The sequence below is a fragment of the Budorcas taxicolor genome, chromosome 8 (assembly GCF_023091745.1).
Source record: "Budorcas taxicolor isolate Tak-1 chromosome 8, Takin1.1, whole genome shotgun sequence".
In the NCBI taxonomy this organism is placed as follows: domain Eukaryota; kingdom Metazoa; phylum Chordata; class Mammalia; order Artiodactyla; family Bovidae; genus Budorcas; species Budorcas taxicolor.
This window is the reverse complement of record NC_068917.1, coordinates 75566967-75594532: the sequence shown is the minus strand read 5'-3', so window position 1 is coordinate 75594532 and position 27566 is coordinate 75566967. Positions and strand designations below refer to the sequence as shown.

General features: G+C 38.9%; 1 protein-coding gene across 1 annotated transcript in view; it reads right to left on the bottom strand.

Annotated features, from left to right (window-relative positions):
* Positions 1 to 3343: 3343 nt before the first annotated feature.
* The window catches only part of CDCA2 (cell division cycle associated 2), a 40063-nt gene continuing 15840 nt past the window's right edge, over positions 3344 to 27566 (bottom strand). Inside the window, exons 7-14 of the mRNA XM_052645301.1 lie at positions 26368 to 26576; positions 25490 to 25574; positions 24637 to 24851; positions 19621 to 19699; positions 18122 to 18210; positions 17143 to 17280; positions 7168 to 7342; positions 3344 to 4551 (exon numbers count right to left, since the gene is read on the bottom strand). Coding sequence (XP_052501261.1) covers positions 3344 to 4551; positions 7168 to 7342; positions 17143 to 17280; positions 18122 to 18210; positions 19621 to 19699; positions 24637 to 24851; positions 25490 to 25574; positions 26368 to 26576 — 2198 coding nt within the window. The remainder of the gene's footprint in view (positions 4552 to 7167; positions 7343 to 17142; positions 17281 to 18121; positions 18211 to 19620; positions 19700 to 24636; positions 24852 to 25489; positions 25575 to 26367; positions 26577 to 27566) is intronic.

Below are 27566 nucleotides of genomic sequence, written 5' to 3'. Positions count from 1 at the left end.
GAATATGGTAGACAGAAGGTGAAATCTTTATAAAGGAACTTTGCTAGGTAAGCTAGAAAAATGAACTGAATAATCATTTAATTTTAATTTCAAAGAATTTATCTTACATTTTCAAATAAGCCTGCTGCTGCTGCTAAGTTGCTTCAGTCGTGTCCAGCTCTGTGCAACCCCATAGACGGCAGCCCACCAGGCTCCCCTGTCCCTGAGATTCTCCAGGCAAGAACACTGGAGTGGGTTGCCATTTCCTTCTCCAGTGCATGAAAGTGAAAGTGAAGTCCCTCAGTCATGTCCGACTCTTCACGACCCCATGGATTGCAGCCCAGCAGGCTCCTCCATCCATGGGATTTTCCAGGCAAGAGAACTGGAGTGGGGTGCCATCGCCTTCTCCGCAAACAAGCCTAGTGTGGCATAATGTTCAGTAACACAAAACTAGAGACAACTAGGGTCCATTATTAAGGAGATGGTGAACTACATTATAGAGATCCAAATTATCTCACTCTAGACAGGGGTTAAAAAGATGAAGTAGCACCAGGACTCTCCATAATATCATGGGGATATTCATGGTATATTGTTGAATAAAATCTTAAAGTAGTAAAATGGAATACAGAGTGATCCCATCAGAAAACAATGAAACCCAATTATCCTCCAGTGAAAAAAAACAAAACAAAAAAAACTTTTAAGTGCCTCAAAGTAAACTTCTTTTCTTACTGAAAAGTTTCAGGAAATAATTTTTTTCCACTTTTTAAATTAAAAAAACAAAGCAAAACAACAAAACCTATGTTTACACAGGCAAAGGGTCTGGAAGAGGTTTGCTTGCTGTTAATGGTGTTGACACCCAGAAAGGTGGGGAAAAAAAGCTGTGGATGTAGGCATGCCTGCATCAGGTGGGTAGAAGAAAGTTTTTCATTTTGCACAGTTCTCTTTTTTCAATAGACACATATGACCTTTGTGATAAAAAGGAGTGAAAAAATAAACGTCAAGGGGAAGCACCCATAGCAACTGTAGCGCGCTGCCCTAGTTTAGGGCCGTGTACACAGGGTAACTTCAGATGTCATGCTGCCATCTTCTGGAACAAGTGAGAATCAATGGGAACAGATACGGTGGAAACTTTTCTAAGGCAAAATTGTTAAGGGTTACTGTAGTAAAAAAGATCAGGCCAGTTCTTGATTTAACCATTAATGAAAAGAAACAGTTAAAAAGAAGCAAGCATGAGAAAATACAGAAATCATTAACTTTTCACAAATTTATGATATAAATGAGACAGTGCATAAAATTATCTCCAAGTGGTTATGCTTTCTCAAGACTTCTTTTTTTAGGAAAACAGTCTATTTGTTATTTTACAGATAGCAACAAAAAATTTAGAGTGAAATATTTTAAACTTGTAAAGTGTTAATCTGTTTAACTGCAGATGTTAGGAAAAGAGAACAATCTTACATTTGAAAAACCAAGCCAAAAAAATTCACAATGATTAAAAAAAAACACAGACCAAAATATGTCTTAATCCTCATTAGCACTTTTTTTTGAAATAAAGCATGTCAAATTCTAAAAATTCAAGTACAATTGAGATCATATAAAGTAAAAAAGTTAGAAAATAACAGTAATTTTAACTTCTATGTTGAATAAACAACCAAAAAATTTTTTAAACCCTCTAACATTGTATGTTTCTGAAAGTTTTTTTTCCCCTTTTCTTTTTTAAATGACCCAAACCAAAAAGTTTCTTTCTTTTCTTTTCTTCTGGTTTTTTTTTTTTTTTTTCCAGTGGTAGAGATATGTCAACCAAACCAAACTATAAATGTGGTGGGGGGTGGGGAAAAGAAGTCCATAAATAATTTACCTGTAAAGATAAAAGAATTTCTGAAACAATCCACCCTTTAGCAGGAGAAATTGGGGATCACTTCAGTGTTAATGTAAAATACATTAGTCTTTAGCAGCAGGAGTCCCAGACCTATTGGTGCCAAGGAGGTAACAAATAGGCTCTATCTGAGGAGGGGGAAATGGGCGCCCAGCAGGAGCTTTCTTCCCTGTTGTGTTATTTATAGAGAGCCCTACTTGTTAACATGTTTCTGTGATCACTGGGAGAGGGAGAGCTTAATGATTTAAAGGATTTCAAAAACAATTGTTTAATGATACAATGATTTATGCATATTCACAAATTTTAGATATATAGCAATTTAGATTTTCAAACTGCTGTCGCCAAATGACAGAATGTATTGCTGAAACTTAGCTGGAAAAAACAAGTGCTAGTACTTGGTATTGTGAAATAAAAAGTTAGCAAGGCTGGAAAATGCCATGTTAAGAAAGAAATCGGCAGCCTACCACTAGGTTTCTAGTAAACCAATTTTCCAGGGGCCTTCAAGTGAGTTTCTTTCTGGATTTTTTTTTTTTTTTTTTAATGGAGAACCATAAATTAAATCCCAAATTACCTGTGACTAACTTGAATAACATGGGAGATGAGTCCTCCACTAGACTGTTTATATTTTCGCCAAAAACCAATCTCTTACTTCCTACCTGACAAACCATACAAGAGTCTTGTTTGAAGGTTAAAATGCTTTCACATTAGTTATTTTAAATTATAGATTCATTTCATAGTGATAGATTTGCAATATTCTTATTCTTATTGAAATTGAAATAAGAATTCTTATTGAAATTGAAATAAGAATATTCTTATTCTTATTGAAAGAGTTTTTCAAAATCCCATGTTTAAGATTTGCTTTTAATCTAACTGCTAAAAGTTTTATTTGAGATGAAGTAAATGATTAAAGCTTCTCTTAACTTTAACCCAAAACAAGTTTTATCATTTCCATCTTTCCTAGTTGTTTTTGGGGGCAGTATTTCAAGACAAAATATACCCTACCTCAGGCTGCTTTAAGTTTTCAACCTTATATAACCTTCAACTTTCAGAAAGTTACAGTCATTGCATTAATTTGTTAAAGAAAAAAAAGCCAAAAGAAAACTCTTCTCATCCACATAAAACAAGTCAGTTCTAAAAGATGCTTTTTCACAACAGAAACTCTAAAGCTTCAGTGGTAAATATGTGCCAACATGAAATAAAACTCAAGAGATAAGTTGTTGGGTCTGAAATCAATCCTTTTTAACAGAATACCAACAAAACATTTCTCCTTTGAGGGGAGGACGTATTTAATACAATGCTTTCGGTTTGAAGGATGAAGAAATTCACTTATTTCTCCTTAAATGTAGGTTCAACTCAAATGATTTTATTGGAAACTTTTAATTCATTGAGGTTGAACAAAGATGGGAACTGGATGAAAGAATCTTTCAGGCATGAACAGTGGGTTACCTTCTCTCTTGCCAAACTGTCCTGCTGGCAGTGTCAGTGACTGCTTTAGTTCTCTGATAGGTCTGATTCTCTCAAAGTCTCTTGGAGCGTGTTCTCTCCCTTTTGGCTGAGAAGGGATCTTCTTTTGCAGCCTCTTGACTGGGTGGTACTTTTAGGATTGGCAAGTGTGGAGGTACAGAAGCTTCTCCTCCTTCTCTTCCCAGGTAAGCTGGCAGCAGGAGCAGCCGTAAAGCCCTCACCATTCTCCTCACTTGATGTGGAGGGTAGCGTGCAAGGATCCTGCCTGGAGGACACCGGCTCGAAGCCTCTGCTGTCAAGAGTACCAACTGTTCTCCTCTTGGTTCTCTGCGAAGCGCAGGAGGCAGGAGGCGGTGGAAGTGAAACCCACACGAGCCCTCCTTCGCTTTCCAAACTTCTCTGCAGCCTCAAGCTGCGTCTTACTTTGGTTTCACTCTTTGTTCTCTGAAGGCTTTGCTCAATGGAATCAGATAAATCTTCACACAGTTTGGAATTTTCTAAACTAATTTCTACCAAGCTGCTCATGCTGTAGGAAGGTTGGAGGTTGCTGGTTCCTTCCAAATGTAAACCTGGCTCATCAGAACCACCCACAGAGTGTCCTCTGTATTTCCTTTCTCTGTCACTCACACCACTGCAACTTGCTGTGGAGTTTCGTCCCAAATCCTCACCTTGACTTTCACTTACTTTTCTCTGGTCAGTTAAGACATCTTCTGAATAATCCCATTCTTTTTGTGAATTGGGTATGAGATGCTCAGTCTGTAGTTTGTCTTCTGGAATGACTGAGAAGCCACTCTGTTTTTCACATGTGATGCTCATATCTTCTGAGATTTGAAAGAGGTTTTCCACATTTTGACCAGCAGCACAAAGTTCTTGGGACTGCAGGGGAAAATTGGGGTTTCGATTATCCAATACAATGGGTGTTCCAGTCACCAAAGTACAAGGAATACGGCTGTTTTCACACTCAGTCCCGGTTTTTAGTTCGTTTTCACTTTCCAGCGTAATTGCTTTGGGGATATTTTCATTTTCATCCATTTCTATAGAATTTATATTTGCATCTTGCTCAAAAGTAGCATTACTAAAAGATGAGGAACTTTTCATGTCAGAGCTGCAGGATTCAGATGCATCGTCTTTATTAAAGCCTTGAATCACGGGCCAATCTTCTGGGTCCTGAGACAAAAGATTTTCTCTCTTCAGAAGCATCACTTCTTCAAATTTACCATTTGAGTTGAAATCATCTAAGGGTATGTAAATAAGGTTAAATTGAATTAAAAAGCAACAATAGAAATAAACTTTCACAAATCAAAACAGGTGCCAAATTGTATCAGTCTGCGTTTTAAGCTTTCAAAAAGTCACAAGACCTACAAATACAACCCTGTGCTTTTCCACCCCCTCCATCTGTCAGCAGTCTGTCTTGCTCAGTTCTTCCTCAACCTACAGGTTAAGAAAATATGTACTTAATGCATGAATTAATAAAGCACACAACCCGAGACCAGGGAAATGAGAACCGTATCTGAAATGGCTTCCTCTATTCTAATGTGCTTCCCATATTACAAGGTCAGTTAGCGTGAGGCAGACACATTTTCCATTTCCTGAAATATGAATTTGAAAACGGGCAACATTGTGTTTTGGAAACTTTTCTATCCATGTCCCCCCTTGAAATAGAAAAGAGAAAATCTGGAATTCTGGGGGCATTTGAGGACTTCGTTAAAAGGGTACTTCTGAAGACACTCAGGTCTTATGCCTTGTGTTAAAAAATTAACATGAACTGCACCATACCCTCAAATACAGCCCTGTTGGTTTCCATTCTCTAGAAATCTCCCCCATTCCATGTCCATCTCTGACTATAATTCACCCTCCAAGAAGACAAGTCATCTGGAGCCTGCCGTGTGTTTCTGGCACCTGGTGTTACATCACAGGTGAAAAACACATCATCAAGGTTTTTAGGTCGCATAATACAGCCTAAGTGAATCCAGGCTTTGTGAGCTCTCAAGCTCAGTACCATGAGAAGTCATCTCTCTGGTTATTGCAGATAATAAAGTTTTTAATTGGTCAGTCAAATGTGTATAAAAAATGTTTCAAACAAAATTGAAACTGAAAGATAAAAACATAAGCTGAGCCCCAAACCTACAAACAACCTGTCAAGTTTGAAAAGGTATTTATACATCCCTGATTTGGGTACTTACAATCATGTCATGGAAAGCTAGAGATAACATAGGACAGAAGCCCCTTGGTGCCAACCAACCCATATGCCAATTGGGCTCTTTAAACAACTTTAAAACATTGATATTTGTGTATTTTTCATGAGATTAACATACTAGAAAAGGAAGGCAAGGCAGAAGGTTGGAGGGAAGAAGAGAGACAGAGGGATGGAGAGATGGCTTCAGACCCTCAGAGCAGATGAAACCTACAGATTAAAAAAAAGCTTCAGGTATTTTTGAAAAGAAATTCTCTAATAGGATGCACGATGGAAGATATGCACTAACAGTCACTGTTCAAATTCCTTTAGAAAAACCCTATGAGGAACTGGGGATATAATGAAAATAGGTCTTGGTTTCCAGTCTCATGGGAACGAAAACTTGCAAGGGAAGATGGTGGACAGATCATTATAAACCAGGTGGTAAAGGTATAATGTGAACAAAGAGTTTTCCTGGGAATGCAGCCAGCCTGGCTATGTCCTAAAGGCTAAGCAGCACTGTGCTCAGTTGCTAAGTTGTGTCTGACTCTGTGGCCCTGTGAACTGTAGCCTGCCAGGCTCCTCTGTCTATGGAATTATCCAGGCAAGAATACTGGAGTGGGTTGCCATTTCCTCCTTCAGGGGATCTTCCCGACCCAGGGATTGAACCCATATCTCCTGTGTCTCTATCCCGTTGTCCCTTGCATTAGGAGGCAGATTCTTTACCCCTAGTGCTACCTGGGAAGCAGACACCAAGAGTCCATAATGACATGTACCATCTTCACCCCTGAACCTACGATAGATCCTTTAGAGTATGTTGCAAATGGAACGTTGGCTATAAATATTTGATGATTGACAAAGGAAGCTATTTTAAAACTGGTTCCATACAAAATTCACACACCAAATGAACTCATTTTCAATTTTCAGGATGATTTAGTCGATTTAAACTCAAGCATTAACCAACCAGATGTAACTCCAATTCAATTTTTATCTAATCAGGGTATCAACAGACTTAGTCTTCCTTTTCAACAAAATTTTCCAAGTAATCAAGTTCGATTTATAAATGATATTTCCAGAAGATGTTTAGCAGTGCCAACTCTACTGAAGTTTTTTCAGGGCAAAAAAAACTTCTTTTTTTTTTTTAATTTTTATTTTTAATTCATAGACGATATACCTATTACTGAGCCATCACCTTGTTGACTTTCAGCAAGGGAATACACCACCAATCAGAATTCATTTTGCTTTACCAAAATGCTTTAAAAAGCAAAGACAGGGTAAAAGGAAAATTTTCCCCCTAAAATTATATACAATATACTGTGTCTGAGTTTCTCTGGGGAGAGGGGGTGTCCAGCAGATTCTGAAAAGGGTCTAGGTGATCTGAAAGTTAAAGAACTACTGCTTTTTTAAAAAAAAACAAAAAACAAAACCAACAACAAAAATACGCTTTTTTGGCCACACCTTGTAGCATGCGGGATCTTAGTTCCCCGACCAGGGATCAAACTCATGGCCCCTGCATTGGAAGCTTGGAGTCTTAGCCACTGAACAGCGAGGGAAGATGCCCATTGCTTCTTAACATTCTTGTGGGAATAGGAGGGAAAGAAGAGAAAAGGGGGAAAAACGGGAGGGCAACGGCAACAAAGAGGGAGAAGAGATACAATGGCGACAAAGAATATGTTACCTGGGTACATCCTCCGAACGAGGCTCCCAACCAATGGCGTCTCAGAGACCTCTGGCAGCTCAGGGATAGGGCTCAGGAGCGGCTTCTTAGAGGCAATGTCTCTTTCTCCATATAAAGACTTCTGGACACCTTTTCTCTTTCCCTTTCCTTTCTTCTTTTTGCAACTTTTTAAAGCCTGAGAAAATGTATTAGAACACCGTCACTGAGAAGGATGGAGCACCACGTACCCTTCTGACCCTCAAATTAAATTTTTACAGAAAAACTTAAAGACTAATTATTCCATTTAAAACTTGAGAAACTTGAGTCAGGGTGAAGGGGCTAGATAGTTTATAGGTGTCAACTAAAATAAAAAGCTGAACTCAATTTATGAATTGTAGAGTCACGATCTGTATTTCCACAAAGCATGTGCTGAAGTAAGTTCTGGATAAGCGAAAAACAGGTGAGGTGCTGTAGAACTGGACAGACTGAAGACAAGAGGAATTGTAACTAGGATGTGGTTAGGATGCTAGGATGAGTTCTCTGTTGGAAACTATGGGAAACTGTTTTCTGTTCCGAGATGTGGATGAAGAAACAACAGGTGTAGACATAAAATTTGAAGATAACGCAAAGCTGCTTCAAACAAGAGATGATCGAATCAAGATTAAAATGATTAGGTCAAAATAAGATGGAATTCAATAAGGAGAAGCAGAAGATGAGGGAAAAAGGTTTGGTAATAACTGATGGAAAACACGTGGGTTTCTATAAAAATTAAAACTGCTTTAATACTATTTGGAATGCAGTGTTCCATTCTGACTGCCTATCAGTAACTGAGCACTAATGCTCTATTGTTTAAAAAAGTTTTATATGGATATTCCAGCAATGCTACTTCTAGGCATATAGCTCATAAAAATATAAAAACAATAAATAAATAAGTTTCACATGGAGAAGATTTGAAGGGCACTCAAATACTGAATTGAAATAATACAGTATTATTAGATAGGTTATTATGAGCAAAAAGAATGAAATATATTCCATGTGATAATACTGGAAAGAACCAGATTTTAGGTCAACATAAGGAATACATTGCTAACAGTTAGAGCTTCTGGAAAATGGCATCCATTCAAATATTTATGGAGAAACTGCTTTGTACAGGTAATAATTTGCTAGGTATGAGATGTAAAAACAAGTCTTTAGGGAACTCTTGGTTTAATGGCAAGTAATTGTAATACATACATACAGACCAGGAAAGCCTCTACATAAGATTGAGAAGACGGAGACCTGGCCTACAGGAGGTTTTCAAGACAGGGTCCACAGGAAATGGAATGTCTAAGCCAAATTTTAAACAAGTGAGAATTGTTTCGGTTGATGATGGGAGTGCAAAGAAGGGCTTTCCAAGCGAATGCAGAGAGAACAGATCTAAGCAAGGCAGCACAGAGCAGAGGAGGAGCTGCTCGCGGTCCACTGACCCACAAAGCAGCAGCAGAAGAGGCCAACAAAGCCAGCAAGGTCCAGCAATGCAAAGAACACACCCAAAAGTAATGCGGGTTCACCACATGCTGATTTAGAGAGTGGAAACATCTGAGTCTGCATTTGAGAGAGAGTATCTGGGTGACAGCACGGAAGCGAATGGTGTGGAAGGGTGGAAGCTATTTAAGAGTACAGAAATGGCATAGAACTTTAAGTTCCTTGAGATTTCTATAGATATCCTATAAAAACAAAAGAAAAAAACATTCCATGAAAAAATAACTTTAGAACTGTAAAAGATAAATGGTCCTCTTGGTGATTTACAGTATACACTGAACACCAAATTCTCTGAGAAGTACTCAGTATAAATAACCTCTATATACATTAGAAAAATGCTGGCTTAAATATTTTTCCATGAAACACTTTTTTTTTTTTTTTTTTCAGGGAGGGAACATCTGTTGATTTCCAAGGAACAGTTGGGAAAATTATAGTTTGGGTAATGGAAATGGAAACCAAGAGAAAAATCTTTACTTGGGCTCCATAGCTAAGTTGCAATAGAGAAATATTTGGCTTTGTGCCAGTTATCTTCAGTTCAAATCCTGACTCTGACACTTCACTCACTGCTTTGTAATCTTAGGCAAGTTACCTCACTTCTCTGTCCCTTAGTCTTCTCATCGGCAAAATGGGAACCACAAAAGCACACACCACAGAAAGCTGTGCTGAGCATTATGTCAATATATGTGAAATGGTTAAAGTATGGCTTGCTTCATAGGAAAGGCTATGTGTTAGTTATTCTTTTTCTTCTTACGCCTTTGAATACTGATAGGGGAGGAAGTACTTTTAACATTAAATTATGCTCTTAGTGTTACTGTGTGACCTCGGCCCTACTACATTGGTTAGTACACTGTGATCAATGTCATCAGGATAGTTTCTGATTCATGGCTTAAGTAAATCCCCTTTTAACAGGATTCTGGAAATCTTTGTTTATATAAACTGTCCCCAGCATCTGCAACAGTGTCTGGAACTTACTGGCTTCTCAAGAAACATACATGAACTAATGAATGAATGAGAAAGGAAAAATACAGCTAAACATAAAATTTGCCAAACATGAGGAAACACTAGTATTGCTTTTTCACAGTCATGGACCAAGAGAAGGATGCCAGCCAAAAAGAAAAAAGTAAAGATGAACTAAACAACACTGTAAAACTACTACACTTCAATAAGAATTAATTTTAAAAGAATGAAAGCCTGCGGTCTGTCATGAAAACATACCTAGCAATGCTTATCTTACCCACAAGAAGGTTTTGTCTACAAAGGTTAGAATTTTATCAATACCTGAATTTACTCCAATACAAAAAGCCTTCTTTAGACTGTAATAAACAAGAGATGTTAAGTGCATGCGTACTCAATTGTGTCCAACTCTGCGACCCTATGGACTGTAGCCTGCCAGGCTCCTCTGTCCATGGGATGTTCCAGGCAATAATACTGGAGTGGGTTGCCATTTCCTACTCCAGAGGAACTTCCCGACCCAGGGATCAAACCCACATCTCCTATATGTCTTGCATTGGGAAGCAGATTATTAACCAGTGAGCCATCTGGGAAGCTAAGCAGTTGGAATCCTCAGGAAGCCATGTGATCTAGAAATGATGAGATTGGTTTAGCCGTTGGAGACAAAGGACAACTGAAGATATTACGCTTAAATGGGATTCTATTTACTCCCTAATCACCATTATTTCTTCTCACACAGTAAGCAACAGCTTACTTCTTGTATAATTTGCAAAATTAAATTAAATTGTTTTTAGAGTAACTTTAAAAATTATTTTAAAATAAATCAGGTACAGAGCAACACATCCAACTGAACAGGAAAGCTTCGGGTGAAAAGCAAACATTTTTCTGTCCCTGCCATTTACTTATTTATTGGCTCATTTTTAGTTCCTGTAGCTGGCTCCATCTCTCTAAATAAGGGGCTCAGATTGCTGTATTTTTAACATTTAATAACGTAAAGTTTCAAACACTCAAAAAGAAGAGAGAATAGGACCTTGAATCCCATGTTCCCAACAGCTAACTCCTCTAATTACTAACATAGAAATCATGATTCATTTATAACCCCCTTTGCTCAGATAAGCAAATCCCAGACAGGACATCATCTCATCTGAAAATCCTACAATAGCTCTAAGAGATAAGGGCTTCTTTCCCCCCGCCCCCCCACCCCCACACAAACAAACAAAAAGAAACATTCTATTACCTGGCATTTTATTTTATTGCTCATTTTTTTCCTCTTATACAATGAACTTTTATTTATTTTTCCCAGCTTTGAGATGTAACAGATGTATAACATAACGTAGGTTTAAGGAATACACATAAGTATATATATTGTGAAATGATTATCTTTTTTAAAATGACAAATACTAGTCAGCAATAAATGGAACTATTGATATACACAGATCTGGACAAATCTCCAGAGAATGATACTGACTGAAAAAGCCAGTCCCAAAAGGTTACCTAAAGTGTGAGTCCATGAACATAATGACAAAATGAAAGGAGAGGAGGACAGACTGGTCCTTAACCCTCCAGGACTGGCTGCTGGAGAGTTAAGCTGGGGGAGGCAGTGAGAGGAGGATAGAGCTACAAGGCAGAAGAGATCTCTGCAGCAATGGAAACATCCTGCATCTTGACTGTATTTTGCTGTCTTACTACTGTGATACTGTACAACTGTTTTGCAAAATGTCACCATGGAGGGAGGTGGGCAAAGGGTAGCTGGGATCTTTCTAGTTTTTCTGATAGCAGCATGCATCTTGAAAATGATCTCAAAATAAAAACTCAGGTGCAAAAAAACCCAGAGATAGTAGTTTTCCATAATATTTCCTCCGAGTTCCACTTTCTCCAAGTAGGCCTTAATTGTCTTTTTACAATTGTTCAAATCAGGATTGAACAAGGTCTCCACACATGTCATTTGGTTGAGATTTCCTTTGTTCTATGGCTTATACCCCTGCCATTTATGTGGTGAATGTCCTTGAGGCATATTATCCTGTAGTGGCCACCAAGCTCTGGATTTGGGTGACTGTATTCAAGGCAGAGGAAACAGAGATCAAATTGCCAACATCCGCTGGATCATCGAAAAAGCAAGAGAGTCCCAGAAAAACATCTATTTCTGCTTTATTGACTATGCCAAAGCCTTTGACTGTGTGGATCACAATGAACTATGGAAAATTCTGAAAGAGATGGGCCTCTTGAGAAATCTGTATGCAGGCCAGGAAGCAACAGTTAGAACTGGACATGGAACAACAGACTGGTTCCAAATAGGGAAAGGAGTACATCAAGGCTGTACATTGTCACCCTGCTTATTTAACTTATATGCAGAGTACCTCATGAGAAACGCTGGGCTGGAAGAAACACAAGCTGGAATCAAGATTGCCGGGAGAAATATCAATAACCTCAGATATGCAGATGACACCACCCTTATGGCAGAATGTGAAGAGGAACTAAAAATCCTCTTGATGAAAGTGAAAGAGGAGAGTGAAACAGTTGGCTTAAAGCTCAACATTCAGAAAACTAAGACCATGGCATCTGGTCCCACCACTTCATGGGAAATAGATGGGGAAACAGTGGAAACAGTGTCAGACTTTATTTCTTGGAGCTCCAAAATCACTGCAGATGGTGATTGCAGCCATGAAATTAAAAGACGCTTACTCCTTGGAAGAAAACTTATGACCAACCTAGATAGCATATTCAAAAGCAGAGACATTACTTTGCCAACAAAGGTCCGTCTAGTCAAGGCTATGGTTTTTCCAGTGGTCATGTATGGATTTGAGAGTTGGACTGTGAAGAAGGCTGAGTGCTGAAGAATTGATGCTATGAACTGTGGTGTTGGAGAAGACTCTTGAGAGTCCCTTGGACTGCAAGTAGATTCAACCAGTCCATTCTGAAGGAGATCAGCCCTGGGATTTCTTTGGAGGGAATGATGCTAAAGCTGAAGCTCCAGTACTTTGGCCACCTCATGCGAAGAGTTGACTCATTGGAAGACTCTGATGCTGGGAGGAATTGGGGGCAGGAGGAAAAGGGGACGACGGAGGATGAGATGGCTGGATGGCATCACTGATTCGATGGACGTGAGTCTGAGTGAACTCCAGGAGATGGTGATGGACAGGGAGGCCTGGCGTGCTGCGATTCATGGGGTCGCAAAGAGTCGGACATGACTGAGCGACTGAACTGAACTGATTCAAGTATATCTTTATATTCGTCTATCTCCTGATACTTCCTATCAACTAGATATTAGATCCAGGCTTAATTAGATACAGCTTTGATCTTTTTAGGAAAAAGCATCTCATGGAAGGTTGTAAATGCCCTCATTGCACCAGTAGGCCCACGTTCTCTCCCTGTGTGCCACTACAAATGAACAGTGGTCTCAGGTGCCCATGACCTCTGGCTCCCCCATTAGCTTCTTCCTAACATTCAACAGCTTTCGTGAACAGATCTTTTTGATTAATGAAAACCATCCCTAAGAACTTTCCCTTATAAACTATTTGTTTACCTGAAACGTAGCTCAAATTTTATCTTCTAGCTTTCCAAAACGAAAAAACCCAAAAATAAGAGTTGATGCCCTAGACAGCTTCTAAGGTGACCTTTAAGTTTTGTGGTTAGTTTTTCATCATGAGGAAATTAAGTGTTTTTTCCTATTTGATGTTTCTGTTTCAAACCACTGCAATCAATATCTCTGATGGTTACATTGTCCTACCTTTGGTCAGCAGAGGACCCTTCGAAATGATTGTGTGTCCTTTAACATGGCCCCAGAAGTTTCTCAGGCATCCTTGCGTGCACATGGCTCCAGATCTGGGCTCATTTTCTGCATTTGCTGCTGTAAATCTGGTCATTTTACTAAGGTAATATTGATCCCTTTCAGTTGAGATGGTAGACATGGCAATCTAGGTACAAAGGAGGCTCAGTGCTTCTACAATTTAACAACAGTAAGAGCTAGAGAATTGTTTTAAATGGTAAAAGCATGTGTTGATGATAATTTAAATTCAAATTTAGTCTAACAAGGTTTAGAATCTGATTTTAAAGTTTATCTTATTTCCAGTGAAGAGTCTGGATTCCTATTGCTGTTCAGTCACTCAGTCGTGTCTGACTCTTTGTGTCTCCATGAATTGCAGCACGCCAGGCCTCCCTGTCCTTCACCGTCTCCTTGAGTCTGCTCAGACTCATGTCCATTGAGTCGGTGATGCCATCCAATCATCTCATCCTGTCATCCCCTTCTCCTCTTGCCTTCAATCTTTCCCAGCATCAGGGTCTCTTCCAATGAGTCAGCTCTTGGCATCAGGTGGTCAAAGTATTGGAGCTTCAGCATCAGTCCTTCCAATGAATATTCAGGACTGATTTCCTTTAGGATTGTCTGGTTTCATCTCATCTTGCAGTCCAAGGGACTCTAAAGTGTCTTCTCCAACATTACTGTTCAAAAGCATCAATTCTTTGGCACTCAGCCTTCTTTATGGTCCAACTCTCATATCCATACATGACTACTGGAAAAACCATAGCTTTGATTAGATGGACCTTTATTGGCAAAGTAATGTCTCTGCTTTTTAATATCTGTCTAGATTTGTCATAGCTTTTCTTCCAAGAAGCAAGCGTCTTAATTTCATGGCTGCAGTAACCATCTGCAGTGACTTTGGAGCCCAAGAAAATAAAGTCTGTCACTGTTTCTGTTGTCACTGTTCTATTTCTATTGTCACTGTTCCCCATCTATTTGCACTGGATTCTTAATGACAGTTAAAAAAAGACACGCATATACTAATCCCTTCTTATTTGCTTCATTGTAGAGTAAATTCTTCTATCAGTGAGTGTTACTGTTTAAGTTTTTCTGCAGTTATTTTTGTTCCTGAGGCAACAGAGGATGAGATGGTTAGATAGCATCACCTGACTCAATGGACATGAACGTGAACAAACTCTGGGAGATAGTGAAGAACAGGGAAGCCTGGCAAGCTGCAGTCCATGGGGTTGCAAAGAGTCAAACACACTTGGCAACTGAACAATAAAATCAACAAACATCCCATTCGGAATTTTCACACTTCTGACCCTGAAAAAAATTTATGAGGTTAAGCCACTGACTTGATATACAGTTACATCAATTTGTTTCATTTTGCTTACAAGTTTTAAAAATTGAACTATAATTGCTTCATAATCATGCAGAACCTTTACAGTTCAAAGTTAAAAGTAAAAAACACATTCAGGGAAATCTAGCCTTTTCCTTTCTGTTCCCTCCTGTCTCTTCTCCCTACAGGTAACCAGGTTTTATTAGTTTTTGATCTATTCTATGTTTTCTCGTTGTTGTTGTTGTTGTTCATCATATATGCACACACACATTTTTTTTTTTTAATGTTCCCTACTTTCTTAGATAAAAGGCAATATACTGGTTTGTCACATTAGCTGCCATAACAAAATACTGCAGACTGGGTGGCTTGCTGTTGTTTAGTCACTAAGTTGTGTCTGACTCTTTGCGACCCCTTGGAATGTAGCCTGCCAGGCTCTCTTAACTCCTGCATTGGCAGGTGGATTCTTTACCACTGAGCCACCCAGGAATGTAAGAAATACACTTTTTCTTATACTCTACTGTTGGTTGAAATCACACTTATTAAAGTTCCCTTTCTATTGTTTTTAAAAAATTTTATTTTTGGCTGTGCTGGATCTTTGTTGCTGCACGTGGGCTTTCTCTAGTTGCAGTGAGTGGAGGCTACTCTCTGGTTGCAATGAGTGGGCTTCTAACTGTGGTGGCTTCTCTTGAGTCCTTGAGCTTCAGTAGTTGTGGTACATGGGCTTAGTTGCCCCCAGACATGTGGAGTCTTCCTGGATCAGGGATGGAACCTGTGTCCCCTGCTTGACAGGTGAAGTCTTAACCACTGGACCACTATGGAATTCCATAAAGTTTGTTTTCTATTTGCTCCAAAACTCCTACATACAGACTTTTCTTTGGGATGGTACAGAATGACCTTTTTTTCTTATATGGCACAACTTTCATTTGCTCAATCACAGGCCTTTTTCTTCTTCCCTTCACAGACACCCCCCAACCAACCCCACCCCCAGAGCACTCTTCTCTTGTTCAAATTTGGGTTGATTGCTCTTCCAGGCTGACTGAACAGCTATGATCAGAGATTTCTGTTCTCTGTCATTATTATTAGACCCACTGTGTCCTGAATTCTCAATCTTACTTCCTCATTTTGCTAAATTATCTCCTACAGTAACATTAAAAAACTAAACTTCCAGAGTCTAAATGGATGAGTTTACTTATGGAAATGGTTTTTGAAGTGTTGGCAGGGTAGTTTAAGGAAAGATGCCTAGTAGGTAGCTGAACCTTTATTTATAGATAGGAAACATATGAGCGTTGTCAACTGTGTTGCACATGAAACCACCCAGGAAATAAGCTGTTTCAAAGGTCAGAGAATAAAATAGAACTCTGGGTAACATAAACATTTAGGAATGGGTGGAAGGACACAAACCTTTAATAGAGACCATATAGGAAAGATCTCAGTTTTGTCAAATGCTGCAGGGCCAGCCAGTAGGAACAAGATCTCAAAAGATGCACTGGATTTTAGCCACTAGGTTACAACTTAGTAACCTAAATAGTGGAAAAATAATGGAAAAATAATTAACATAATAACATCTGACACAGTGACTCTGCAGTGGCCCGTGAGGCTCTCCAGCAGCAATGCTGGATGGGAGAGGGGATAATGGTGGCATTAACCCAGGAAGGAAGCAGAATGAAAGGGATGAAGACCCGAGATTACAGACCAGTGTGCTGAAATCAGCTTACACGCCTTAGGATGAGGGAGGAAACATAGGAGATGAAATCATAGGAATTCTGAAAGCCTAAGAGTAAACATAACACTAGAGGAGGTGTGAGTAAGATGGCTTGAGAACGCTGGGTGGAGAGGAGGCTGGGGGTGCAGAGGGGGACATACAAAGGTCTTGGGTACCAACAAGCTGTGGACGTGACAGGGGAGGGTCCAGTCACTGAAGCGGGGAGCACCAGGACCTGGGTTAAAGTGCTAGATCCACCTTCCACAAAGAAACAGTGATGTCATGAGCCGACACAGGCCTCCAGGAGTGGAGGAAGACGCAGCTAGTTTCTGAATTCTTCCTTCAATATGGAAGGTCATCCATCAACCCACTGGCAGCAGCCAAGTCAAACAAGTGACAGATGGCACACTCATCCCTGAGAAATTCCCTCAGAGGATTCCCACAGACAGTATAGAGAGACTAGACCAGATTCAAAGGTAGGAATCAATTCTACATTCGAGTTGGTGACTCCCAGCATTGGGTGTACCCAACCCAACCCAATGAAGACAATGTAAAAATGGCTTTTGGGTAATGCACAATTGAGTATATAATCTCTTACGGCCCCTTCTATTCTATGATGACTTGATTTTTAATACTCTTGGTCCCATGTTAACTAGAAAAAAATTTGTTTTCGTGTTTTCCTAACCACACCACAAACAAATGTACTAAGTCTCCTCTTCGTCACATCTTTAAGCACATACTCACCCGATTCTTCCGAGGAAGGACGCTGTCTGCATGCTTGCTTTCTTGAGACTTCCTCCTATTAGTTTTCTTTTCTTTATACGGCTGAGCTTCTGCATTGAGTAAGTTGCAAACACTCTCTTGTGAAAAACTGATCAATGTCTAGAAAGAAAATTGAAAGCAGGGCTACCGTGAAACACAGGCAGTCACATTTTCATTTCACATGTCTTTTCCCTTCCCTGTGGATTCTACCATTTTACATCTCATTTCTGCAGAAGTTCATATAGCAATATTAATAGTATTAACATGCAGAAGTTAATATAACACGGTAAATCAACTAAAGTTCAATAAAATTTTAAAAAAATAAAAAAGAATCATTGTCTCAGGCACCTACTGAACACCTATAATTTAGTATTAGTACCTAACTACTGATGGGTTATGAGGGGGAAAAATCATGAACTGTTAGATTATCTAAGTTTGACTTCTGCATTTATCATCCAACAACATGAGCAAAAAATAGTATCAGTATGCTATATGTTTATGCACTATGGTGCTGTAGACAAAAATTCAAATTCAACTAATTTAATAGAATCGCAGAAGACAAGCATTCAGTGGGAGTTATGCTCACATTGAAAACAGTGGAATGTAGTTTAGGAAAAGTTATGTCATTTTCTGATTGTTAATTACATGCTACTCTTCTCCACTTTGCACTTTGATGCAATTCATAATAAAACCACGGAGATCTCAAAGAAACTTTCTAAACAGATGACCTTCCACTGAACACACACTCTGAAATCATCTTGTTTTAATGTATTTTTCTTCTCACAGAATTGAGATCACATCAGAAAAACCGCATCACCCTGGGTTACATGGTAGTAGGATAAGGTATTAGCTCTTAAAACATCAATTAAACCAAGATTTAACCAATAAGTTATTTGATCACGAAAACAGAAAGAAAAAAAAAAAGCTATTGCAAGATTTAGAAACAAACACAAGCACTTACCCTTCTTCTGTTAGAGGTCCGTGTTGCTCTGCCGACACTGAAGGCGGCTACATTCTCGTGGTTACTTGAAGAGGCAGAGGTGTCAGTGCCTGATGAGCAAGATACAGCAAAATTACGGAAGCTCACAAAAACTTTTAGATCTGCTGTCTTGGAAACTCTGGATACTCTTGAATACTAATTTTGCTTTTAGTATCCTATAGTCACTAAGTTTGGAGAAGGCAATGGCACCCCACTCCAGTACTCTTGCCTGGAAAATCCCATGGATGGAGGAGCCTGGTAGGCTACAGTCCATGGGGTCGCTAAGAGGGGGACACGACCGAGCGACTTCACTTTCACTTTTCACTTTCATGCATTGGAGAAGGAAATGGCAACCCACTCGAGTGTTCTTGCCTGGAGAATCCCAGGGACAGAGGAGCCTGGTGGGCTTCCGTCTATGGGGTCACACAGTCAGACACGACTGACGCGACTTAGCAGCAGCAGCAGTTGTCACTAAGTTGTATCTGCCTCTATGCGACCCCATGGACTGTAGCCCGCCAGGCTCCTCTGTCCACGGGATTTTCCCAGGGAAGAATGCAGGAGTGGGTAGCCATTTCCTTCTCTCTGGATCTTCCCAACCCAGGGATTGAACCTGCAACTCCTGCATTACAGGCAGATTCTTTACTGCTAAACCACTAGGGAAGCCCATATCTGAACATAAATGTTAATTACCGTGAGAAATAAATTTTGAGATTCAAAAAATTTTAAAACATTAAAGTACTTTCACAAAGTTCAAAAAATTGTAATGGGATCACTTTTGATGGTATAAAGAGAAGGCAGTGAAGCACGTCAAAGAGCATAAACTCTGGAAGATGACAGACTATGATTCCAACTTAGTTCTGTTAGTAACTTAACATTCGACATATTGGATTCTGTGCTAATGAGCTCAGTTTGTGTCCGAGAGACAACAAGATATGTTGGTGATCCATTAAAGGATGTCCACTAGGGGAGAGACATGAATAATGGTTCCCACTCTACCTGCTCTGCCCATGATATTTGCCAGCCAAGTCTTGGTTTGTCAGAAAAGCCCAGAGAAATCTTTGTTGCCTTGTCATAATCATAAAAAAAAGCCAGAGACCTTGGAAGATATGTGCGCACAAAATGCCATGTTGCTGAACAATTTTGTATATTTACAAATGATGCTTACAACCCTTATCCTTTCAATTGTGCAACCTGATAAGGAGTTCACTGTGAATCCTTAACAGTGGAGAGAGCAACTCCTCTGCTTGCAGTGACTTGAAAAAATGGGGCTACCCACCGCAGGAAGTTAAGTGTGGGTGATCATAAAGTATGTGACTTGGAATGGAATGAGATGGATATGAGATTTCTTATAAGCTTTTCCATACTATTTGGGTTTTTTAAAAAATCAACCATGATCATAATAAAAATAAAAATTTAAAATTAAGGAGATCTTCATATATACATACAGTTAATAACATTTATGATTATTTAAAAGTTACTACCTGAAAGAGTCTCAGCAATTGAAGACATATTAAGAGAACTCAAAACGGCAAACGAAACCTGAAGAGGCTCTATGTTTTCCTAAACAAACAAAAGGGTAGAAATTAGATATCTTTAAATTCAGCGGACATATAAAAAATGTGCCCCAAAGAAAATACGATATATCTTTGTAGAATTAATTGTAATAAGCATAAAGATAGGAAATCAATAAGGGATTAACTAAATTAAAAAAAGCAAAATAAGATACTGAATATAAATATAATTGGTTTACAATATTTACAATCATCCTAAAGGAAACCACATTTACTAACTATAATCCACCAAAATAATAATAAAATTTTTAAGTGAAGGGTAGGCATTGATGATCCACCAATAAGTTACTTTTTGAATCATTTGAACTCCCATATCCTAACCCCAATAAAGTAAGAAAATCTATTAACAAATACAACCTAACTTTACCTATTATTTTTCAGACAAGCTTCAAGGCAAATATAAATGCAGATGTCAAATCTTTTCTTTTACACAGCCAGTATAACGATAGCTGTTAATTTTTCATAGATAAAATCTGTCAGGTTAAATAAATTCCTTTATCACATGTGTGCTCAGAATTAATCAGAAATCAATGCTGGATTTTGTCAAATGCTTTTTCTTCACCTACTAAGAAGCCCGTATCATTTTTCTATTTTATTCTGTTAATATGGTGAATTCCATAGACTGTTTTTCAAATAGTAATCCAACTTTGCCTTTTGGGGGTAAAAATCTCACTTACTCATAATTTATTCCCTTTTGCACATTAATATGTTTATGAGGATACTGGCTGTAGTGTTCTTTTCTTATAATGTTTGATTATAGTATCAGGTTAAAGCTGACAGTGATGAATTGGGAAGCATGCTCAACTCAATTGGAAATCAGTCCTGAATATTCATTGGAAGGATTGATGCTGAAGCTCTAAAACTTTGGCCACCCAATGCGAAGAACAGACTCATTGGAATAGACCCTGATGCTGGGAAAGACTGAAGGCAAGAGAAGAAGGGGCCGACAGAGGATGAGATGGTTGGATGGCATCACTGACTCGATGGACATAAGTTTGAGCAAACTCCGGGAGATGGTGAAGCACAGGGAGGCCTGGGGTGCTTCAGTCCACGGGGTCGCAAAGAGTCAGACATGACTGAGCGACTGAAGTGACTGAGACTGAGGCAGAATTAGTATTGCACCTTCCTTAAATGATAGAATTCATTAGTAAAGTCATTTGGACATGCAATTTTCTTTGTGGGAAGGTTTTACCTACAGTTTAATTTCTCTAGCTGATACAGGGCTAATGACACCACTTATTTCTTTTTGAGTAAATTAAGTTTATATCTTTTAAGGAATGTAGCTTAAGTTCTTGAATTTACTGGCATAATATAAAGTTGTTCATAATATTATTTTATTATCCTTTCAATTTATCGATTATTAGGAAATTAGTTATGTCACCTCCCTTATTCCTTGTATTGGTAATGAGTATCCTGTCCTTTTTTCCTGAACAGTCAGATTAGAAGTTTACCATTATTTTCTGTAGCACAATCTTGATTTCAGTGATTTTTTCCTCTACTGTTTTTCTGTTCTCTATTGCATTGATTTTCTGTACTTAAAAAAAATAATTTTATTTATTTTTGGCTGTGCTGGGTCTTTGTTGCTGCTCATTCAGTTAACAGTGAGCGGGGGTCACTCTTTGTTGTGGTGCACAGGCTTCTCACTGCAGTGGCCTCCCCTGTTGCAAAGTGCAAGCTCCAGGGAGCTCAGGCCTCCACAGCTGCATCTCCCAGGCTCTAGAGCTCAGGCTCAATATTGTGGCACATGGGCCCAGCTGCTCTGCAGCATGTGGGACTTTCCTGTACCAGGGAACAAATCTGTGTCTCTTGCATTGGCAGGTAGATTCTTTACCACTGAGCCATCAGGGAAGCCCTACACTTATTTTTATTACTTTCTTTCATCTTAGTTTGATTTTCTTTTTCTAGTTTCTTAAAGTGGAGGCTGGGATCATTAATTTCAGACTTCTCATTTTCTAATATAGCCTTTAATTTTTAAAAATTTCCCTAGGCATGGCTTTAGTTGTACCCCACATATTTTTGTCATTTTACTGTGGTTTTTATCTTTAAACTTATTCTACTTTTGTTTATAGCCTAAGAACCTCTCCCTACCTTGATGCCATGCTAATTTGGTTGCATATAAACAAAAAATTGTTCTTACTCTTGCTTTGAACAATTGTCCTTATGAAGACTAATTAAAAAGGAGTCTGTTATATCTGCCCAAATATTTAGCATTTTCAGCGCTCTTCATTCCTGTGTAGATGCAGATTTTCATGCAGAACTATTTTTCTTTTGATTAAAGGGCTTCCTTTTTAATACTTCTAAGGCTAACCTGTTATGGTAATAGGATTATTTCAACTTTCCTATGTCTGAAAAAGCCTCTATTTCACTTTTTGTTTTGAAAGATGGTCTCACTGGTTAGAGAATTCTCACTGGACAGGTATTTTGTATTTATTTATTTTTTTGCTCCAAGTACTTAAACACACCTTTAAGAGACGTTGCTATACTGTCTTCTGGTTCCCATAGTTCCAGCAAGAAATCCGCTCCTGCCTCTCTTCTATTTTGTCTTATGTCAGGTGTCTTTTTTTCTCTGGCTCCTTTTAGGCCATTTATTGTTGATTTTAAGCTTTCTGTATGTTACATTTCCTGTGCTGAGGATTTGATGAACTTTAGGATCAATGGGCTTCTAATTCTAAAAAATCTGAACATTTTCCAGCCATTGCTTTTCAAGTATGTTTCTTCTGTTCCTTTCACTATCTCCTCGCCTTTGGGAACCCTAATTACAAGCATATTATATTATATTACAAGCAGAATATTCTTATTTTACCTGAAGTTGTCCCAGATCATGAATTGTCTGCTTATTCTTTAGTCTTTTTCTCTGTGTTACTGAGAATAATTTCCATTGCTACATCTTCAAATTCACTAATCTTTTCTCTTGCAGTCTCTAATATGCTATTAATCTCACCCAATGCATTTTTTATTCCTGGAGATTTTAACGTATAGAATTTTATTTAGGTCTTTGCTTTATCTTTTGTGTTCTTAAGCTCAATCTTTTCTCACATTCTTGCATGCACGGGAAATATAGTTAAAATAACTCTTTGATTGTCTCTCCACAAATGTTACCATAGGTATCATGTCTGGGTCTATTCTTACTGATTGATTTGTCTCCTCATTATGGACACTGTTCCCTACGCAACTCTTAATTTTTACTTGAATGCCAGACATTTTGAATTTAACGTTATTTGGTGCTAGTTTTGTTCTGGTGGGAAGGATCAAACCATTTTATTGAGGGCCTTCAGAGGAGGGGTGAAGGGCTGGTGGACAATCATATCTGATGCCTGTAACCTGGCTCGGATCACCACAGCTTCACAGTTGCTCAAAGTACTTCTTATATTCTTGGGTTTCATTATGCAATGCAGCTACATGAATACAAGCTGGCTGTTAGTTTAATTCTGCTCCATTTAATGAGTCAATGTTATGAGCATTTGACACCCTCTGAATTATAAGGCTTTGCTACAAAGGTTGGTGTGAACACAGTTCCTGGCCTATGTGCATGCATGCTAAGTCACTTCAGTTGTGTTCAACTCTTTGCAACCCTATGGGCTGTAGCCCACCAGGCTCCTCTGTCCATGGAATTCTCTAGGCAAGAATACTGGAGTGGGTTGCCATGCCCTCCCTCCACGGGGGTTTTCCCGACAAAGGGATCGAACCCATGTCTCTTACATCTCTTGCACTGGGAGGTGCGTTCTTTGCCACAAGTACCACCTGGGAAGCCATGTGTGAGCTCTAGGCATTTCCCTCTGCTCCATTTGAGCGGTTCCTCCCTGGCCTGCGGCAGTTTACTCACAAAGGTATGTAGACCAGCACTGACTCCAGAGAGACTCTTAGCAGATCTCCAGAGTTCTCTCTGTGCAAGTCTCTTCTCTGGTGTTTTACCTGGCGAACTCCAGCCTCCTTCACCTTCCCAGGCCCAAACTCCATCTTCTCAAGTCAGGGAGACTTCCAGGCTCTGTCGAGGTAATGCCTCCCTGTGCTGCAGCCTGGAAATCCAGCCCAGGCAGCAAGATGAGGGGGCTCTCATGAGGTTTACCTCCCTTGTTCCCCTGGGATTACTGTCTGCTTCCAGTAGCCAGTGTCTGTGAACCACAGTTTCTTATCTTTTTCTCTGGCTTTTGAGTTCTTTTTCATGGGAATATAAATTAGGTCCCTCTTACTCCATCTTGGCCAAAAGCAGAATATTCTTATTTCAAGGTATAATAGCGAGAGAGAATGAATAATAGTCCCAATGTAAAATGGGTAAGTAAAATTAATAGGTAATTCTCAAGAGAAGAAATTCAAATGGCCTACAAACATGTGAAAATGTTCAAACCTCACTAACAAAATTTTCAAGTCATCTTTTTCTCCTATTAAGCTATTAAAAAAAAAAGTACAGTTAATACTCAGGGTTTACAAAGATACAATAAAATAGGATTACTTATAGTACTGTGAGTTCAAACAAGTACATACTTTCTGAATGCTAATTTAGCACTATGTCTCAAAAAAATTCAAAAATTGTTCATATCCCTGAATCCAGTTATCCTACCTGTAGAAATTTAGAACAATTTATATTTATAATATATTGATTCTAAGATTGCTGTTCTTTCACATCTTAACACCTCTGAAATCTGAGCACATGGTGTGTGTCAGTTTAACTTTCAGCATTTTTTCTCAAAGAACGGCACATCTTACAATCAGTAAGGTTCCAGGAAATATGCTATGTTCAAGGAGTCATGGAAGTTATTGTTTTTAACAGGAGAAAACTGGTAGTAATCTAGCTAGAAAATGCATTAACTTATATCATGACCCACCATTCATTTTGTTTCATGATTTCAAAGCATAATTACTGGTCATGCAAATAGGTGAGGTATGATGAAAACATAAACAAGTCTGTTTCACACTTCCCATACTTACAAGATTCTCTTCCTTGTCATCAAAATTTGGTTGAGGTAACCGCTCAGGAACTGGAGACTGTTCAAGTAGTTGGGGACCGAGGCTGCTTAAATCCTTTCTACGGACAGGTGTTTGTCCTTTACGCAGTGGAGTGTTAGCTGGCAAAGATTCATCAAACACTTCAGGGCTTAGGTCCTCTCCAAAAGTAACTCTCTTCCTCTTTGAATTTGGCAAGGCTGTGAAAGTGAAAGCGAAAGCCATTCAGTTGTGTCTGACTCTTTGCGACCCCATGGACTATACAGTCCATGGAATTCTCCAGGCCAGAATACTGGAGTGGGTAGCCTTTCCCTTCTCCAGGGGATCTTCCCAACCCAGGAATCGAACCCAGGTCTCCTGCACTGGAAAGGCTAGTACTTTACAATTTTCTTGACCTTCTGTAGATAACTACATTTCTTATCTAAAAGGCATATCCTAGAATCTTAACATGACTGGATTGGCTATTCGTATAATAGAAAACATAGTTTGTAGAGAGAAAAAAAGTTTAAAATGGAAGAGATATACAATATTTCCAATTAAAATGTGGTAATAAATTTTAAGTAAATTTTGCATGCTGAATTTAGATGACAAGAATGGAATATCATTTCCTCTACACATTTCACCATTATACAAAAATGGATAGATGAAGTGGATACAACCAATTCTGAGACTCTCTGCAGAGATTCCATCCCCTACCCCTCAAATATTCTTCATTCCCAGGTAATTTCAGAAGCATCAGGCATCAGCAGGTCATTGAAAATATCACAGACTATCTCAGATGTTTTTAATAACAAGAAAATTATATCCACATGCTTTAAAATAAACCTGAAGTTCTTACCTGCTGTTTGTTCTTTGCAACAGTTTGCAAGACTGGAGGTTAAGCTTGGACAAGTTCCATCATTATAGAGGTTGTCATGGTGTTCCTAAACAAAATAAACAACCGTGAATAACTTTACATATATAAATACACATACACAGTCATTAAGAATGGCAACGTGGAATTCCTTTTCTGCCAAGGATAGATACTATACAGTACTCCAGAGTACCTTTACTTTCATAATTGATCTAATTTTAAATACCATGATATTAGCCACAAAGAAAAACTGGGTTTCCTAGTTATTACTCTAGTAAGTAGTTTTAAGCCAAAATGAAAAAACAGGAATCCATAATGTGGGCTAAATTCATTTCCTCCTTTTGGATCTGGCAAATGAAGTTAAGGAAAATATGAGTGGGCAGAATTACAGTGCACTCTGGACAGTGTCAACTGAGGTATACTGTATAAATGATCTGAAGTATAAGACTTTCCCCAAAACAAGAAAAAAAAAACCAAGTATATAAATAGCATAATATGGTGCTTTGGCTTTTGTTTTTGTTTTTTTTTTTAAATGTGCACTATTTTTATTTTATTTGGACCATTTAAAAAGTTTTTATTGAATTTGTTACAATATTGCTTCTGTTATGTTTTGTGTTTGTTTTTTTTTTTTGGCCAGGAGGCATGTGGAATCTTCAACATACTATATTCCACACTGAGTGTTAATGAAAAAATAAAGAGCAAAAAGAAAGTGCCAAGTGCTACTACAAGCGAGAAAGAGGAGGTAAAAAATATGGTGAGACATTTTCTATTAGGCCAGTATGACATAATATTTCTGAGGTACTTCTGGGAACCAAAAGCAATCTTGATTCGATTTGCTTTAGGAGGTGTAGCTCTCCACTGACCTGCAGGCTTTCTACACACAGCTTCACAGCAGGTTTCTTCAGTACAGAACGTAGGACAAACGTCTTGGAGGACTGAAGGTCCTTCTGGCACAGTGGGGTAACCAGGGACCTGACTTCGGGAGCTGTGTCTGTGCTCACTTCTGTACATTTATCAACTGAAACGGCATCACTAGATCCTCTCCCTTCCACGGAGGCAGCATCCTGGATTCCTTCAACAGAGTTGTAACCATGAGGGGGGCAGATATCTGAATCAGTCCATTCTACACCAAAGGTAGTGCGTATTTGCAAAGGGAGGAACATGCTCCTCAGAAATTCAACCCTAAGACATCCTGCTTAGAGTGTAACATCTGGGATTTTATTTGGAAATACGAAGAAAAAAAAAAAAGGAGAGAAAGTGGCACTGGTCACAGCTTTTAGTTCAAATTGAACTACTGAGGGTAAAGGTAAGGAAGGTGTTTCAGCTCCATGCAAGGTTAAACAGGAATCCTTGGCTCAGCTATTAACTGTTAACCTGCCTCCACTCACGACACCTATGACGACCATTGTGAAACTAACCTGAGCTAGATAATGAATCTTGACCAATTTTAGTGCTGCAATCAGAAGCATTTTTAGGATGCCAGCCTGGTCCTAAAAATGCTTCTGATTGCAGCACTAAAAGGATGGAGAGGACAAGATGCTGAGGAGAAAAATTATCAAATAAAACAATTCATATTCTGTGTTATTTAGCTGCTAAGTCATGTCTGACTCTTTGCAACCCCATGGACTATAGCCCCCCAGTCTCCTCTGTCTATGGGATTTCCCAGGCAAGAATACTGGAGTGGGTTGCCATTTCCTCCTCCAAAGGATCTTCTTGACCCAGGGATCAAACCCGTGTTTCCTTCACTGGCAGGCATTTTCTTCACCATTGAGTCACCAGGGAAGCCCTCATGTGCCGTTAAACAAGGCAAGGCTCTCACTGCAAATTCTCATAGAAGACCACTGCCTGATGACTGACATGTAACAAGTATATTCTGGGTGCTTAAGAGATATAATGATAAACACAACAGTCAAAGCCTTCATGGCCTGAGGACAAAGGGACAACATAAAATATAGTAACTGGGAGGCGCAGAAGGAAGGAGGTGGCTGTGCCTGTAAAAGGGCAGTATGTCATCTCTCACACAAGAGCTCTAAAACATTTCTACTAAACTCCAAGCTCCTAA